The 18,514-nt window shown below is 37.9% G+C and overlaps 1 protein-coding gene across 3 annotated transcripts in view; it reads left to right on the top strand.

Annotated features, from left to right (window-relative positions):
• NLK (nemo like kinase) overlaps window positions 1-18,514 on the top strand; it is a 112,312-nt gene that overhangs the window by 43,253 nt on the left and 50,545 nt on the right. For all 3 annotated transcript variants that reach the window (XM_044994006.1, XM_044994007.1, XM_044994008.1), the window contains exons 2-3: window positions 14,633-14,762; window positions 17,558-17,613. In XM_044994006.1, the coding sequence (XP_044849941.1) occupies window positions 14,633-14,762; window positions 17,558-17,613 (186 nt within the window). The remainder of the gene's footprint in view (window positions 1-14,632; window positions 14,763-17,557; window positions 17,614-18,514) is intronic.

Here is an 18,514-nt window from a genome sequence, read left to right as displayed (position 1 = left end):
AGTTTAACAGTTGTAACTGATCAGCGCATCTGGCCCACTGAGGATGGGGCCCGCACCTGAGAAATGTGCATAATCAGATTTAGAAATTTATGATAACTCTGGTAGTCAATATAAGCTAGATCAGACCATTTTATGGCTTGATCACCGGCCTTGTCTTCACAAGCCCCTTTCCCAGGAAATCTTCCACTGTTACTATTGGGTAGTGACACCAGTGGTAACTGTGTAAGTAAAAAGCATAAGTGGCATTCGCTGACAGTGAAAAAAATATCATCTAAACACACGCAGACCTTTTCCTTGCTGTTAAATAGGCATTACCACGATATAGGGTTAAAGTATAATGGTGGCCTAGGTTGCTACTCCATTGTTAAAACTGAGGGGGTTTTGTATGTAAAATAAGGATTCTACTGTGTAGGAAAAATATGTGTACGCTCCAAAATTACAGCACTGACTCATTGGATACACCATGACATTTCTGAGGATTCACAATTATAGTTTTTTAATTTGAGGGGAACTGATGTGTTGGGGAATGTGGAAAATACAGGGAACTTGGGGTGTGTGGGTAAGTCAGGAAGTATGGAAAACTGAACTTTTATACTCTGACTGCTTTTTGCTGCTCCAAAGTGGTATAAACTAATCAACACATCTCAGTGAATCTGATCTTAAATTTCAGTTTTTATTTGTGTGTGTGTGTGTGTGTGTGTGTGCGCATGTATTTTGTATAACATGAATTTTATAAAAAAGATTGATAATGCATATCATCATTATTATTAGATATCACATTCTATTTGGGTTTCCTGTTCACTGTTCGTGTATTAAAAGCTTTTTTAATAAGTAAGTTGAGATGGATTTAAGGTTGCGTATATATGAAAAATTTAGGGTGAAAAAGATTACATGGATGTTGTAACTATCCACAGAATAAGCAGCATAAAAACCCAAGAAATTCAGAGTTAAAGTTAAATGTCAAAGAAATAAAACATGTTGTGGCATGGAAATACACAGTTAAGCACCCGAACAACTTTAACTTTGCCCTGTAGAGGCACTATGAAGAGGGGGAAAAAAATCTCTTCCTTTAAAAATCAGTTTAACTTAATCTGGGACTACACACACTAGTATGCATTCATCATAAATGTATGGTTATTGCATGATGTCATTGCGGGAGCAGAGTTAAGATTGTTCGAATGCTCTAACTATGCTTTTCCATGAACACTACCTCAGTTTCCCTAATGATATCATAGGGAAGCTTCACTTATAGAGATATTGAGGTTTAACGGTTGTTTGTAAACCGCTTCCAAGATGCCATATAGGGGCAAGTATAAGATACTGCTCTAAGTAGTAGTTGCAAGTCTTTAGTTTTCCTTTAGTATGCTTATAGCCAACACTTTTGAGTGCAGTTGAGTCTTATTTTATATTATCATACAAAATCTAATTTTTTTGTAGCGAAATGTTAATTACCTTATTGAACAGCGCTGAGAGCCTGACAGCATTTTTGACAGCTATGAAATATCTGTCAGGGATGGTTTAGGTTTACTTGGTCCTGCTCAGCCCAGGAGTTTGGACTTTGATGACCTCTCGAGGTCCCTTCCAGCCCTACATTTCTGTGATTCCATCTGTCTACGTTCAAATTAAATACACGGCCTCTACAGCCCTTATGGATAAAACTAGAATGAATGAGAAAGAAGGTGGAGAAATCTGTTCAATCTGTTTTCCTTCTCTTTTCCTGTCTTTTTTACATAATTTCTTCAATATAAGCAAGAGTTTAAATAATTTTATGGCTAATAGGAGGGAACAGATTTAAGAATTTAGCTCTAGATGCGATATCTGTAGCTTATTTTTAAAAACAACTGTGTTTTAATTTTGTGTTTAAAAGCAGGGAAAGCATTCCTGATTTTAATTGTATTTTTGGAATAGGAAAGGGGAAATGGAGTGTGATTACATAACTGAAAAACTAAATATTTAGTGCCCATAAAAATAATCTATTGTCCAATTGTTTTATTATTGAGCATATAAATTTAATGTTGATTTATCAGAACTATCAATTATGTAACTATAAACTCTAACAGCTCTATGCCTTGCTGTGTAGCAGAAGCTGTTTATCTGCATAAACAAATTTTTCATAGATTAAAGTCTTTTTTCTCCAACTTGAAAATGCTTCCACAAATTGGCAGTCCTGAACTCTTGCGATGTGTTGCACAGAATCGGCTTGTTTTTATGGCAGTATAGCTGAAGGAGTGTAATGCTCCAAATCTGCTGCTAGAGAAATCCAACTGCATTAGCATGTTGTAAGTAGGCACTAAACATCTTTTTTTCTCTCCACTGTGTCATGCTCTTGCAATTTCTTATGTTCCGTTTGCCTGTTGCCGCACTACTTTAGTCAAATTTACATCTGGGCTTCAGTCTTATAGCTTTGACTACACTGTCTCCACAAAAACCTGTTGTCACATTCATTCCCTCACCACTTGTCTTTGAAGCTCTTTACGGACAAGTGGACAAAAATGAGGTATGTGTAGGGATGTTACTTCAATATGTCAATACTATTAGGGTTATTTTGGTGGAATCAAGCCACTGAACACCAAAATGATATAAAGCTTTACCAAAAAATAAAATAAAAATCCACGTGTACAGCCATGGAGGCAGTAAAAGATATTAAAGGACAGGTAACTCTAGTTGTAAGTAACTAAGTTCACAGTGTTGATCACTGTATGTTAAAAGGTTTAAAATTTTGGACAGTTTGGATTGAGTATTCTTGTTGTTACATTAATCTCTCAAATTTAACATTTTGCTTGATATCTCTGGGATTAGTAATTTAAAACAATAGGTGTTTTCCATTGAGTTTTCATGTTTTATGAGAATCGGGAATGGCATTTCTTCAATCTACAAAATTATCTTTTAGTTAATTTAGTAATTTCCACCTGTGTCTAGTCGTACTCTTGTCTGAAGAGCAAGTGTGTGTGTGTGGGGGGGGTAGTTTTTAACCACTTACAATGGATTAGTAGCACTCACTGGGCATTAGTGTACAGGCAAACACTACCATACTGACTTTGTGCTATGGTGTTCTTCTCATTTGTAAAACTTCTGCTGTTCCAGGTTGTAGGTTACTAATTGTAATAACTTATTTTTTTGACAAATTTGACAAATGTGCACTAAACTGACATTCTCTAATGTATTTACTTATGACTTTAGCTAGACTTGAGCTTTGAGCAAGTATATTAATACAGTAACCCCATTTACCATCTGTGTCTTTGCATTCAGGTAAATCTAAAACTTTTACAGATTTTTATAGTTAAAGGGAGGCAGTGTTTTCTAGTGGATAGAGTACTGGATTGAGAGCCAGGAAGACCTGGGCTTTGTACTTGGCTCTCTTTGATCTACTGTGAGATCTTAGTCAAGTCACTTCTGCTCTCGGTACCTGTTTCCCCATCCTCTTCTTAAAAAGAGCTTTGAAATTTATAGTTGAAAAGTACAGAGTAGATTTAATTATTATTCTTAATGACTTGCACTTTAGTGTTTTTAAAAATATCAAATTTTCTAAGTAAATTGACTTAAGTTTATATAATATCTGTTGTAATAATTAGGCCTATAAATTTACCCTAATTCTGAGCTCAAATGTAAGAAATAAGCGAAAGTTTATAAAATGTCACAATCACCTCGAATAATAACTGTTGATGGGAAAAGGTGCGAAAGCGAAACAGACTGGATTAATCCAAACAAAAAGGCCTCCTGTTATGACTCAAGGATTGTGTTAAGATCATCCCTGTTAAATAAGAGAAGTGTGGGACCGCGAATCAGTGGGCCAAAATTGGTGTATCAGAAATCAGGCCTAATTGGTGAACAAAATAATGAGGGGATGGGCTCCTCTACCCCTCTCTCCTTCTGGATGTCCTGAAAAGAAGTTTTTTGGGGGAACAGTCAAGAAGCAGCAGCTGTCTTTTAACAACTGTTGCAGTGGGTTTTACCATCATAGCTGTCACCCCTGCCGTCTTCTGTGAACCTGAGATCTATCATAACACTGAGGGGCCTTCGTTGTCCTGAGAGAGATCTGGACCGGGCTAGAAAGAGGGACCCAAATGACATTGGGATTGCCACCTCCCCCAACTTTGGCTAAATCCCAAACTCCAGCTGGGATGTGGCATTTTTTTCGCCTAACCCCCACTGCCTTGTGTGTCCTCCTTCTCATCCTTATTTCTTTTCTTGTATTCCGTCTCTCCTTTTGCCTTCTGTTTAATACCGCTCTAAGCCTGTGACCTGAAAAAGGCAGCTAATAGCAAAGCCCTAAACAGCCCAATGCTGGTACAAATTGCCAGGTCTCACAGTGGCTAATAAGACCATGTGCCATGTCTGAGTTTCTCCAGCAGTGAGACAGCAAATAGGAACCAACCCCAGAGACAGAAGCTGCATTTTCTATCTTTGCTGTTCTTCTCTCCCCTCTTGTGTTTGTCTTTTAGTAAATGGGATTGGACCTCAGCAGCAGCAATCGCTCCAGCCCCTTCCAACTAATTTCTTCTCTTTTCCCCAAAATGACAATTATTACCATCATTAATACCATCTAAAATACTGTGAAAATGAGGACAGAAAGGAGGATTCTTTTAAAAAAGTTTCTCCAGCTAGAAGGAAAAGAAACAAGGAATGTTGTTAAAATGAAAGCTTTACTTTCAATTTCGAAGGCTTTACCTGATTTTCCTTTTCTATGTGTTTAATAAAAGGTTACAATTTTTATCGGTGTGTTTGCCGTGGTACTAAGCAGGCCAGGATCTCAGTATACCAAACCTTGAACTTAGCTTGAAACTGTTTAATGTTGGGCAGTGACAGGGTCATGTTAACAACTTTGAGTAGTTGGGCCTATATAGTCCATCTAAATAAATGTAACACACCTTTACCAGTAAAATGAAGTTTAATTTATGGTTTTGTATAAAAATCAGGTATACATTGTGTCATTTAACACATTATATAAATCAGAACTTAATGTCATTAAAGCACTTAATACTTAAACTTTACACCGTAATTTTTTTTTAATGTAAAAAGTAACTGGTCACTAACACATCAGCTCTCTCATGAAGAGGGTCATTTTCACTAGAGATAACGGACACTGCCTTCAGAGCTGTTCATTATCTTTACAGCCTGAGATTCATTAGCTAATACAGATGGGATAACCAGTGTGTCTCAGCACCAGAAGACTCAGCACAGCAAGCCTTTCAGCAACAAAGAAAATAAAAGCATTCCTGTGTAACAGGCTTCAGCACTTATCTCTGTTCTCTGGTACTGTTTGTGCTGTACCAAAGCAGCTGCTCCTCAGAGTTAAGAGAGAACAAACTCAACATGGTGTGAAATTACTGCACTACCATTCACATTCATTAGAGTTATATTGTTACCAGCTACAAGCATGACTGGTCTTTGCATGAATAATAAAATGAAATGCTACTTTGTGAGTTTTACCTTAGAACACTGGCAAGCCACAACACTAACCTTGAAACCATATACAGTAGACCCTCAGAGTGACCAATGCCTCAGGAGTGGAGGTTGTTCGTAACTCTGAAGTGTTTGTAATTCTGAACAAAACCTTATGGTTGTTCTTCAAAAATTTACAACTGAACATTGACTTTATACAGCTTTGAAACTTTACTATGCAGAAGAAAAATGCTGCTTTTAACCCTGTTAATTTAAACGAAACAAGCAAAGAAACAGTTTTCTTGCCTTGTCAAATCTTTTTTAAACTTTCCCTTTATTTTTTTAGTAGTTCATGTTTAGCATAGTACTGTAGTGGCTTTGCATTTTTTTTGTCTCTTCTGCTGCCTGATTGCATACTTCTGGTTCCAAGTGAGGTGTTTGGTTGACCAGTCAGTTCATAACTCTGGTGTTCGTAACTCTGAGGTTCTGCTGTATAGTATCACCACATCTGGGTTAATTTTACAGCAACTATCCTGTCCAATGTTGGAAGAGGGTTCATAGTTATGAGACTTGAAAAATGCAGGTTTGAAGCATGCAGAAGAAAACACGGTAAATACATGTGGTTATTAAAAAGAGAAGTTTCTTGGTATGTGTTCCTATAATTGTTTCTGCAGCCAAAATATTCAGCTCCAATAGACTTCAGATGGAGTCTTTTCATAGGGGAAGCAAATCTCACACAAATCCGTGACACTAAAAAGGTTCTTTTCCTCTTGTTCAATTAGAAATGACCTAATGATACACCAGAGACTCTCAGCTCTTATTTATTCCTCCTCTAGCAGATATGTTTAATTTCAGACACAACTTTTCAGTCTGTCTCCAGTTTGAGTATTTTGCTAGTGCTGCAGTTATGAGATTGCAAGAGACTTTTAAGAATGGCTGCAAATGCTCCACATGCATAGTTTTTCCAAGGTGGCGTTTACCTTTGTGCAGTCCAATCACCACTAACCTGAAAGCCAAAGGAAACTCTTTCCAGGAGGTGAATTAATAAAGCAACGCCTGGAGAGTGACAAGACATTTGTTAGCTTTCTGTTTAATTTTACAGTCCAGAGGGGCTCTTACTCCACTGGTCTTGTGAATAAAATCTTTCGTATTTTACCAGGCTCTAAACCAATTGCAAAGCCACATTCTTTTTTGCTCAAACTCTTCATAGAAGTAACTTTTTAAAATTTTGGGTACCTGCCTCGCTTAGACAAGGCCAAACACGTAGTGCAATTCACTTTATGAAATTTCACAATCTTAAAACGATCTAAGGTGTCTAAGTTGATTCTGGCATGGTGCATAAATTATAGACTGACCTTTTTTTTTACGTTACCTGTTAACATAGAAGTGGAGGATCTTTCTACCATGACTTCTGTGCCTATTTATTTCAATTGTGGTAGCACCCAAAGGCCCCAATCAAGTTCAAGACCTGATTGTTCTAGGTGCTGTACATTCAAGAAGACATGGTCCCCTCTACAGAGTTCACAACCTAAAAAAAAAATGGTGGAGAAGAGATGAGTACATAATGCATGTTGCCTGCAAGCAGTCACTTGGTAATCGATGTACTCTTACTACTCTCTGTATACCAGTGGTATCCAACTTTTTTACGCTCAAGATAACTTTTTGAATCTAAGGGCAACCTAGGATCTGCCCCACCCCTTCCCCAAAGCACCGCCCCACTCCATTCCCCTCCCCCCCCCGTTGCTCGCTCTCACTCACTTTCACAGGCTGGGGCAGGGGGTGCAGGGCTTCACAGTGTGGGAGGGGGCTCTGGGCTAAGCCTGGGGCAGGGGATTGGGATGCAGGAGGGGGTGAGGGGTGCAAGCTCTAGGAGGGAGTTTGGGTGCAGGAGGGGGCTCTGGGCTGAGGCAGAGTATTGGGGTGCAGGAGGGGGTACAGGGTGCTGGCTCCGGGAGGTGGGTCAGAGCTGGGGGTTGGGAAATTACCCTAATTACATTTGCTTTTGGGCACCTGATCTCATGTATATTGACATGGTTTTTATACTAACTAGTTCTTTTAGAAGTATGGTGCACCTTAATCCCATTTTCAAAGAATCAGATTAATGAAAAAGATTCATGAACAAACATGGCATTTCTGAGCATGTCTGTAGGTATTCCATCCTGTCTTCCCAGCAAAACATACTGTGGCCAAGGAATAACAACAATATTAGAATTATATATTGTAGCAAATACTTTATTTTAAAGAGAGACAATTTATAAAGTGCTAATATTAACATAGACAAGGTTGAGAATTGAGTGGATAGAGATTATGGTAGGCTTCTAGCAAAATACTTTCAGGTGATACAGCAGCCCCCAAGTCATCCTGCCAATTTTTGTTGTTTTACAATCACATATTCCTATTTTAAAAACATTTCTTTCCCATGTTGTTGGGACAATCGGGAAGCTTTCCTTAAAGAGAAAAAGTGATACAGAGTGCATGGCATGCTGTCCATTGCATGAAAAAACAAACTGAAAAACTAGAGAATTTTTTTCTATCATGATTGTTTTCCAGCGAAGTTGATATGTCCCTTTTAGACATACAGATTCATGTTTGTGACTAAGTTACTAATATTGAATTATTTAAGGACATGACCTAAACCTAGAAATAGGTGCGTGTATGGACCTGTTTATAGGTTATCTGTAAAAGTTTTTGATGGTTAATAGTAAGGAGTGTTTTTTAGGTAAAAGGAAATGTATGGAAGCTGTGAAACTGCAGTTGTTTCCTTCAGTGAAATCTGACTACAGACAAATCATCTTTAGATTGCATCCTTGTTTTATGACACCCATCCGTGTCTTCCCTCCACTCCTCAGGATGGAAAAAAATGACCCAAGGCAATTTGTCTGTAGCCTATTTACAGATTAATCCCATTCTGATTACAGCACTAATTCAGTGCAGATCATATGACTGGAAACCTGTAGAAACACGTGTTTGCGAGTGAGCTTACATGCTGTCTTGATGTAGATCAGTGATTATTGCTGCTGTTCCAGTTGCTCTGTAAGAACCCTTTGAAACAACTTCAAGAAAGACTGGTATTTTCTTTAGTTTATCAGAGTATTTGTATGGACAGATAATGAAGCTGAATTTTGTTTGCCTTTATTCACTATAATTTAAGGCTGATTATATTCATTTCTCATTAGATCCTTCTGGTAAAATAACTAAACTAGGACATATACTGTAATCATTCCATTCCCTCAATCAAAGAAGTTTGCAGACTGTTGCAGTATTTTGGGACCTTAGTTGAACCAGATTCACATGATATTATAAATGATTTTTGTCCAGTAGTTAGTCCTCCTAAGTTTGGCTATTTGGTTTTCCCAGAAATAAAATACAATGTGGTGAAATATTGGGATGTTTTCATTTCATACTGAATAACTTTCACAATCAGAGTAACAGTTTACTGTACTGTAGTAGAAATACCCGCTGTTAAAAAGAAAGGTATATTTATTAGAAGCAGAAATTGGCCTTTTGGTTGAATATTCAGCTATTATGAATTTTGCATTCTGAGTGTCTTTTAGTGAGATTACTCAACATGTGCTAAAATAAATGAGCAGCTTGTTATCTTCAATAGAAGCTGAAGTCCACTTTTTTCCCTTGTGGAATTGTTTGGGCTAAAAGCCCATTATGTAGTACATGGCAGTGACATTTGGATGAAGAAGCAGCAAAGAATCCTGTGGCACCTTATAGACTAACAGACGTTTTGCAGCATGAGCTTTCGTGGGTGAATACCCACTTCTTCAGATGCAAGTCTTGCATCTGAAGAAGTGGGTATTCACCCACGAAAGCTCATGCTGCAAAACGTCTGTTAGTCTATACGGTGCCACAGGATTCTTTGCTGCTTCTACAGAACCAGACTAACACGGCTACCCCTCTGATATTTGGATGAAGGTAGGGATTTAAACCACTAGCATGCATGCATTTCATGTAATTGCTTTAATGATTATAAACATAGAATAAAAACCAACTGGATTTGGATACTAATCCTGGCATAGTATTCCTCTTAAACCTTTCCCTATTTTATTAAACAATGGTTCAGCTTCCAGAGATGATACAACCTACCACTGTACACAGATTAGCAAATAAATAAGCCTTCCAAACACTCACTACTTGAGCTGTTCTGTCGTCATTTTCATCATAAGAGGAAGAATGAAGACCCTCTGTGAAATGTGGCATTTTGCTAATGGGGGGAGAGCATGAGTTACCTTGAGTTATTTTTCTGAATCTGTGCCTGAGCATTTGTCTGTAGAGTTTATTTCTTATGGTATTACTTTAGTGAGGTGGGGAGAGGAGGTAGTTACCTAAAGTATTTATGAAGAACATTTTCAGGTATGTTAGGTAGAAATGTACAAGGTAGATGAATATGAATTGAAAATGTATAAGTGGTACCTAAATGAGTAATTTTTCTGTAAGTAGTCATTTTAACTCTATTTTCAAATAGTACAAGAATCTAATTTGTAAACGTCTCAGATTTTGCCTATGGTAGTATTGTGTACTATCAAATTAAAAAAAAAATTCTCAAATTTCAGTTGTTAGCTGATTCTACTTAATGCAGCTCATTGTGCCACTGTGAAAGTGGATTGGGTATATTTGAGAGAGAGAGATCAGTCTCACTTAATTTAAGGGTTTTGGGGTTTTTTAGTCAAACTGGGCTGCTTCCTTGAAAATAACTTGGTATTTAAAGTGTAAGTTAAGATGCAGCTTGGTTCAATTGGATAATTTATTTAGAAACTTAACTACACTTACTGTACATGCACTTCTGTCTTTTCATTTTCTACCCTTTTTCCCCCCCCATGAAATGTGAAGCTAAGCTGGTAACTGTATGTTTATCCATATGTACAACATGTGCTACAGTAGCTTGTATGCCATATTAGAATCAATAGGTGAACAGGTCCTTGTTCTGCAGTAGGTTGAGAAAAGCGGAATACTGATTCTGTCAGGGTGTACAGTTACTTATATATGTGTCATCCACAGACATTGAAACTCACGCATTTAAAATACTTTGAGACCTTAATGCTTAGATTACCGAAATTAAATCCAACTTCAGACCTAGCATAGCTATTTAGTGAACTGCTCATTGTGGATATCTTGGATGTTGTGAGATTTGTAATTATGCATTTACTTGAAAATAATGAAAATAATTATGTCTAAAAATCATCAGTTACTCGACAATTTAAATATTAGTTAATTTAAATGCAACACTGAATGAAGTCTTTTGATATGTGGAAGGTGCTCAGATGCAACAGAGACACTTGCATGTTGCTGTGATGGAGGCCACATAATATCTAGGCTATGCAAGCCATTCTTCCAGTTTTACGACAGATGGGCCTCTTTTTGGGTGGTTTGTCTTCTGTCTAGTGCTGAGACAAAACCAGACATTGTTTTGTCTGCCATTTTGAAGAGTGTGCAGCTTCGTCTGCACTGGCATGACCTTGCATACACAGTGTGTGCAAGGTCACACCGGCCAGGGCTGTCTCATGCGACGTCTGGAAGTGATGGAATGTCCAGTATTCTGGGACTCTGTGAGTGGCCACTCTAAGCTAGACAGCAACTAGATCCTGCTGTTGGACTCCTGCACCTGTGTGAAGTGCTGTTGGTGTTCAGTGGGACTCTGTCAGCAAACACAGAGTTCCACCTGCATGCATCTCACTGTGGGATTGGTCATAAAGACCTAGTCCTGCATCAGGCTACAGTAGCATGTTCTCCAGGACCTGGACAAAGCCCTGTTCACTTCAGTGGGACTGTGCATAAGTGTGGTGATTGGCACAAGGATCAGGACTCTAAAGAACAATTCTGGCTGTTCAGTCATGTAGAATTTAAAACCCATAGGTTATTACATCTTTACGCTGTGGGTTAGAGTATATATATTTTTGCTCATACTGCATATTACAATGCTTAAAATAGGGATAGCAAAATTTATTAGAGACTCCATGGTGGAATAGAAAATTGTTACAGGAGATGGTTCTTTTTTTGAAAAATGTTTGAGACTAAAACAACTTGTATCCTCTTAATGTTCGGTTTCTACAATTCATATAAATTATTCCAAATTAATGATGGATACGGGAAGTCTGTTCCTTGGTGTAATATTAAAGCTGTAGGGCCAAATTGTGAACCCCTTAGTCACATTTAGTAGCCTGTTTTGAAAATAGTTTCATTGAACTCAGTGGGAATGTGTGGAGTATGGTAAACATAAGAGGAGGTGTTGTAATCTCTGCAGAATAAGCACTGATTTGTGCAGACAATGAACTTTCTTTGACTCTCTCTCTCTCTGACTGCCATATCATCCCTCCTTTTTTGCCAGTTTGTCCTCAAGGAAGCGTTTTATCAGCTATTGATTGCCTGGTTGTAAGCAAATTTTACCCATTTAAAAACATGCTCTTTCTGTACTACTTCATATATAGACACACAGCCCAAAAAAAAAAAAGTTTGTGTCCCCCCCCACCCCACTCCCCCGTGTCTGTTCTGAAGTGAGACCTGTGGATTTGGTGTGTTAGGGGGGAAAAGGACAGAAAATGCAGATTGCAAATATTGCTTTGCAGTCATCTGTTTTGGGCTTCTATCCACAAAGATTCTTGAATCTAGTTTCTCTAACAGAAAGCAATGGCACTGTCAATGGATACTTCTAAAGCCGACATTTTTCTCTAGAAGACAGGATTCTTGAGTAATGTATGGGCATAAAGTTGAATCCTTCTCAGGTAAAAGCCTAGTCAAATTTAACTGCCATGGGGCTTTCTCCTGCCCGTTGTATTCTTCTTAAAGGATGCTAGGGGCATTTTACCTGAACTCTGAACCAGTGGAAACTGGTGCAAAGGGACACTGCAGCCCTTCCCACCCAGTGTCATTGGACTCTAACTTAAATTTTGTCGGACCTGATGCTTGGAGATGTGGCAGGTGGGTCCCCCCCGCACCCTCCCCTGAAGCCATAATGCACTTTCTCTTGGGAGACAAGAAAAAGTCAGTCTAAAGTTTGCTCTTTGATAAATAGTGCGAGCCAGTGACTTTCCCAGTCCTCACTCAGTCTCTTTGCGAGTGAATTGTTCTGACTTTTTCCTGTTCACTACTCCTATCCTTCCCGTCTGTCTTCTGCTGCCTCCTCTTTCTGACATCTTGCCTTTCACTTCATGTTCCATCTTTACCTCCTCAGTCTCATTTATTTTGATACTAGAAACTTAAACCAGGAGAATACTTTGTTTTACTATAAGAAAATGTTCATGATCAAAACAATTCATAAGGCAACATTTCTTAATTAGTACAACATTAATTTTGCCCACATAGTATAATATTGCCACAGGTAAACTCACAATGACATGTTATTGTGTAGTTTTCTTTTCTTTTTTTTTTTTGCTGGGTGGATGAGTGATATGAGGAAATCTCTCAAAGCGATCAGTAAAGAATTAAGATGACAGCATCATAAATGACTTCAGGGAAAAAAGGTCTTGTCAAACAAACTTGATATTGTTTTTCAATGAGATATCTAGTTTGGCTGATGAAAGTAACTGGTGTCATAACTACTTGAACTTCTATAAGACATTTGATTTAATGCCTCCCAGTATTATGATTAAAAATGATCATGATACAAAATCAGTGTAGCACATATTAAACTAATTTAAAAACTGACTAACAATTAACTTTCTGAAATCGTAATGGGAATAGTCATCAAATGGCTATATAGTGGGGTTCTACAGGATCTGTTTTTGTCCTAATATTATTCAGTGTCTTTATCAGTGATTTGGAAGAAAATATAAAATCATTGTTTATAAAGTGTGCATATGACAACCTGCTTGGTGGAGTGGTAAATGACAAGTTGATTATACAAAGCGATCTGGATTGCTTGGTAAGCTAGGCTCATTAAAAGAATGTGCCTTTTTACTATAGCTAAATGCAAGGTGTTTGTTACATCTAGGAGCAAACAGCGTAGAGCTCTTTTACCAGGTAGGGTAATGTGTCCTGTAAAGGAGTGACTCTGGAAAGGATTTAGGTGTTATGGTGGATAGCTGATTGTGAACTCCTGGTGCAATGCTGTTTATCTGGTACTATGTCCAGTTTTGATGTGAACACTTCAAAGAGGATTTGGAAAAATTGCCGGGTCTATGAACTGGCAAGCCCGGCACAAATTAAGCACTGTATTGGTCCCTTCTTGCTTTAAAATCTTATGACTGTAGAGCTGAGGCATCAGAGTCCCGTTTCTCTGACTAGAAAGTTCTCAGAGTTCTCTATTTTCAGAGGCCAGTAACTTTAGAATAAAATACTTAACACTTGGAGGGCTCCTTGTAACTTCTGTATATACATCCTCATAAAACCCTTATGAGAAAAGTAAACATCATACTCACATTACGGATCAGGAAACTCAGACACCAGTTGGAGTGATTTCTCCGAAGTGGTGTGCTTAGAGTTAGAAAATTTGCAGTGAAAACTCTTTTCTTTCTTAGAATCCAGAAATCTAACATGCAACAACCCAATAAAGGGGGAGAGAAACAGACAGACATACATAGCAGGTGCTACCTAAAGCAGAGAGGCGCAACTCAACGCACCTTGATGACTGGCTCTTTTGCAGGCTAATTGCTGAGGAATCAGATCACGTTTCTTTCAGAGCCCCCTAGTCCACAAGCAGGACCAGGAATCCCCTTAGAATTTAAAATGATCGCTTGTAATTTTAACACAGGTTTCAAAACACCACACAAAGATGCTTGGTCGCAGATCCAAGATCAGAACAGAGTTCCCAAGTCTGATTGACAGTGTGGGTTAGTGGATTCATCTTTGTTGTATTCACCTCTCTTATATCACCATGCAATAGTTAACTCTGTTCTTTTGTATAACCGAAAAATGTTCTCATATTAATAGACTGTTTAGTGGGAGGCTGAAGGAAATGTTTGTGGTCTGACATGAGTTATGGTTCCAGTTATTGATCTCTGACTTCAAATAGTAGTGAATGTTAGGGGTAAATTCACTACTGCAAGATGTGCTCAGCCACTTAAATAACCAGGAGGAGTTGAATATGTGTAGATATATAATCTAACCAAAGAATGATTGGAATTTACTTAATAAAGGACAGTAAATTTACGCTGTGTTGCCCTTGCTTACATGATTTCCCCCCCCATAAGTGTCTTGAACCACCTTCCTGTTTGAAAAGTATTGTAACCTTGAAACATTTTTTTTTTCTGTTCTAGAAAAGTTTACTTGAACTAGTTTTTAACCTTTCCGGTTTTGTATTCTCTAGGTCAGTAACAGATCCACGAGATGGAAAGAGAGTTGCACTCAAAAAGATGCCCAATGTCTTCCAAAATCTGGTCTCTTGCAAAAGGGTCTTCCGGGAATTGAAGATGTTGTGTTTTTTTAAGCATGACAATGTGAGTAAAGTTTGAGTTCTTAGTATACTAATAGAAGTTTTAAGAAAAGATTTAAAATTTGGATTCTTTAAATCAACTTTAAAAATCCATTTGCTTTAGGATTCTCTAAAAACCCAGAGGTTGCACACAGTGAAAGGATTAAATTCCTGGCTTATGGGTGCTTGCACCCACTTATTCATCCTGATCTGAACTGACTGACATAGTGGAATCTCTGCCTAAATGTCCTTTATTTCACTACCTTGTCTTGTCTTCTCCCTCCTCTTTATATCCAGTTCACCTGAGGGTTTCAGATTCTAAAAATGATTTTCTTGTATGTGGTTAAATGCTGAATTCACATCAGTGGTGGCAGTACTGAATTGTTGGTGTACTTTTATTCTTGCATCTGCCTTAATAAATGGGAGTGAGGGGAAAGCAAAGCAGATTCATGGAAGCTTTAAGACTTTTTTTTTCTAGACATAAGAAGGCTTTTGAGGTATACATGAATCTCTGTTTGGCCAGCAATCCCTACTCCACTCTGTTATCTGATTTAAATGAGTCTTATTTTTTCAGTCCTCTTCCAACCCAATTTGGTCATGGATATCACTAAAGTACAACCCATTAACCTGTGATGATAATCTGATCAGCAGAAAAAGAATTCTACCCATAAACTCACTCTGTGATTATTTCAGCAGTCCAGATTCTGCTCAGAAATCTGTGTATAAATTGTAGAGAAGCATAAACTGAGGAATCAGTTGGAGAAAGGGCTAAAAAGTTGTTAGTGTGGGGAATGGAGGAGTTTTTCATACATTAAGTAACAGGAGTGTGGACCCAGAGGTGGTGTCTCTTCTAATTCAAAGAGCTGACCGATTTGTATACTATTGGTAGCAGTTCAGGTTTTACTTGCAGTTTCTGTTCTGGCAGATATGTCTGTTGTACTGTAAGTAGAACTTAATAATTCTGCATTGATTTCTTTGCTTAGAGACTCTCTTTATAAAGACAGCCCTTAATTAGAGCGAAGAGCCAATCTCAGACTGAGGAGATTGCAGAAAAAACACAAACTGGACTCTAGAAATAAGCCAGATGGTAACTAACTAAAACACTGTAACAAAGCTGCAGCTTCCAGGGGTGACCTACAAATCATTACTCAAATTTCTACAAAACAGTGCTCCAAGGTAGAATAGGTACTGTGTAACAGACTTCTACAGGAGCAAACATTTTTCTTTGTCTTTACACTGATTCATAGCCATTGGGTGCCTCCCCCATCCCGCTGCCCCTTCCTGATAACTGCATACTTTTCCAAAGTTCCCACAGGATGCGCAGACCCTTGGTGGAAATAAAGCTCATGACAGTAGGGGAGATTTTTTTTTATACTCTTTATAAAAATGCCGTGACACCTGAGTCTAAGAAAATCTTTGTTTTGTTTTTTTACTGAAGATTTCCATGGGGTAATACATTAAATCATTTCTGTGCAGCAGCTTCATTACAGGTTAACTTGTGTTATGAAGTAAGAAGTAATAAATTGCTTTGGCAGGTGATCTGAAGCGGAGTCTGATAACAACAGAAGCAGTTTGTGCAAGTGCACTTAAATGCCATAGATTATATTCCCCACACCAAAGTAGTTTTCTAGTCTTGTGAGGATTTAAATTCTGTGCAATTGTTTTCTCAAAGATGTCACTGTAGGGACACAACTTAAGTGACTATCTGGGCTGTTGGTTCAAAAAGTGAATAACTTTAATGTCTGTAAATGCCTTTCTGGAAATGGAGCGATATGTTGGGATGTTGTTAAAAAGATAAATTGCAAGACAAAATCAATCCCCTTTTTGTTTGTATACTTAGTATATTTTACATTTAAAATTGACTTCAAACTTCTTTCAGAGGTTTTGTGGTCGTATTTTTACATTTGTGATAATAGGACCAAGATATTTTAAAATGGGTGCCTTAAACTTGTGCTTTTAAGCTAGTATACAGGCACCTGAAATATAGCTTTATTTTTTAAAAAGCGCTGAACAGCTAGCACTTTGCATTGACTTAGAGCCGCTGGGCGCTTAGTACTTTTGAAAATCAGACCACTTACTCAGGTGTCTAATTGTGGATTCAGGAGCTTGAGTTTAGGCATCCATTTTGAAAATCTTGCCCTCTGAACATCTTATCCTAACTCTCCTTATTTTGCTTATTTTGTTGGGAGAAACAAAGACACGGGCTAAATTCTACGCTCACCTGCATGCTGTGCAAACTTCCTGAAGTCAGTGGGGCTGGCTTTGTCATGCAAGTGCAAAATTTTTCCTTGTGTCCTGTGTGTTGACAGAATACAGCCTGTGTGACAGTGTTGCCATACAATATAACATGCAGTGATGTCAACTTTACAAATATTTGGAAGCCAGCTACTCTTTCACCTTTTAAAGAGATGTTCTCCAAATGTGAAGACCAGCCTAATCTTAGTTTGGGGGGCAGAATAGGGCTAAATCCTAGTAGAAAAATGAGTCAGTTTACAGACAGAGATGTTGGTAGGTAGGATACAGAAAGTCTACTTAGGTGTTTGAAATTAATAAATAACAAGTAAATTATGCCAGCCGTAAAGTAGGACTTAGTCATCGGCCAGGCCAAGGTTAAACAGTCAAATCTTAATTCACCAGCCAGTTAAAAATTATGTTCTGTTTGTCAAATCTATTAATAGGACATCTCAAATATTTTAAACAGGAGGCAAACAAAGTGTTAAAAATATAGCCTGACCTTGCCTTTGTAGTAAGTATTTGCTTTGATTTGACTAAGATTTCTGTTTTCTCTCTGGTAAAATTGTCTTGCCTGTTGTTCCATAGGTGCTCTCCGCCCTTGACATACTCCAGCCTCCACACATTGACTACTTTGAAGAAATGTATCCTAAATATAAAATAATTTTAATTGAGGTAGGTGTGATTGACTTTAGAGAATTGCAAGTGTTTGATTTAATCTGTGATCTCTATATAGGAAATTGGAAAGAACTTGGGCCCAATTTTCACAGCCTTTACGTGAATAGTTTTGTTGACCTCAAGGGGACTGCTCATGCAAGAGCAGTTTGTTCACGCTATCATTAGAGATGAACAGGTTCAGGATTCATCATGAAGCTTTGACTTCATGAGTGCCAACAGGCAAGGGGGGTATAGTGCTGCTTACCAGCAGGCACCACTTGTAGTTACAATTCCCCCAAATACTGTCTTGAAAATTACTTCCAAGAATTATTTCTTTGTTGGTCTGTGTTTATTAGGTAACATTCTAAAACAATTCCTAAAAGTGCCCATCTTCTCATGCTCACGCGTGAATGGTGATGACACATACCAGGATATGGAATTTCTAGGGATATTCTTATGCAGCTTGTGATGTGTGGCATCTATTATTCAGGCCTCGTATTGAAGTCAAAAACAGATGCCACATGGAATTATACATTGTTTACCATAGCATTTACACAAAAGAGCCCATGTGCTGTTGTGGATAATTTTTTGAGAAACCATGATAGATGGCCTAACATTAAGATATTTCTCAGATCACTGGAAGAGTGTTGATTCATTCCAAAAAACAATATTTGACAACTATGAAAAAATACATATGTATTGTGTATTATTATTTATGTTGGCCGGTTTTGTTTTTTGAGGGAGATGAAGTTAAAAAGTGTACTGGGAACATATTTAGTGATTGATTATCTGTGACCTGTTAGTTGCACGTTCTTATATATTATAGAGAAATATAAATAATTAGGCAATATTATGGCTAGAGCTCACTTGCTTTAATAGAAATATAAT

This window comes from Mauremys mutica, chromosome 19 (assembly GCF_020497125.1).
Source record: "Mauremys mutica isolate MM-2020 ecotype Southern chromosome 19, ASM2049712v1, whole genome shotgun sequence".
Lineage (NCBI taxonomy): Eukaryota > Metazoa > Chordata > Testudines > Geoemydidae > Mauremys > Mauremys mutica.
Note: the sequence above shows the minus strand (reverse complement) of the source record. Positions and strands in the feature narration are given on the sequence as shown.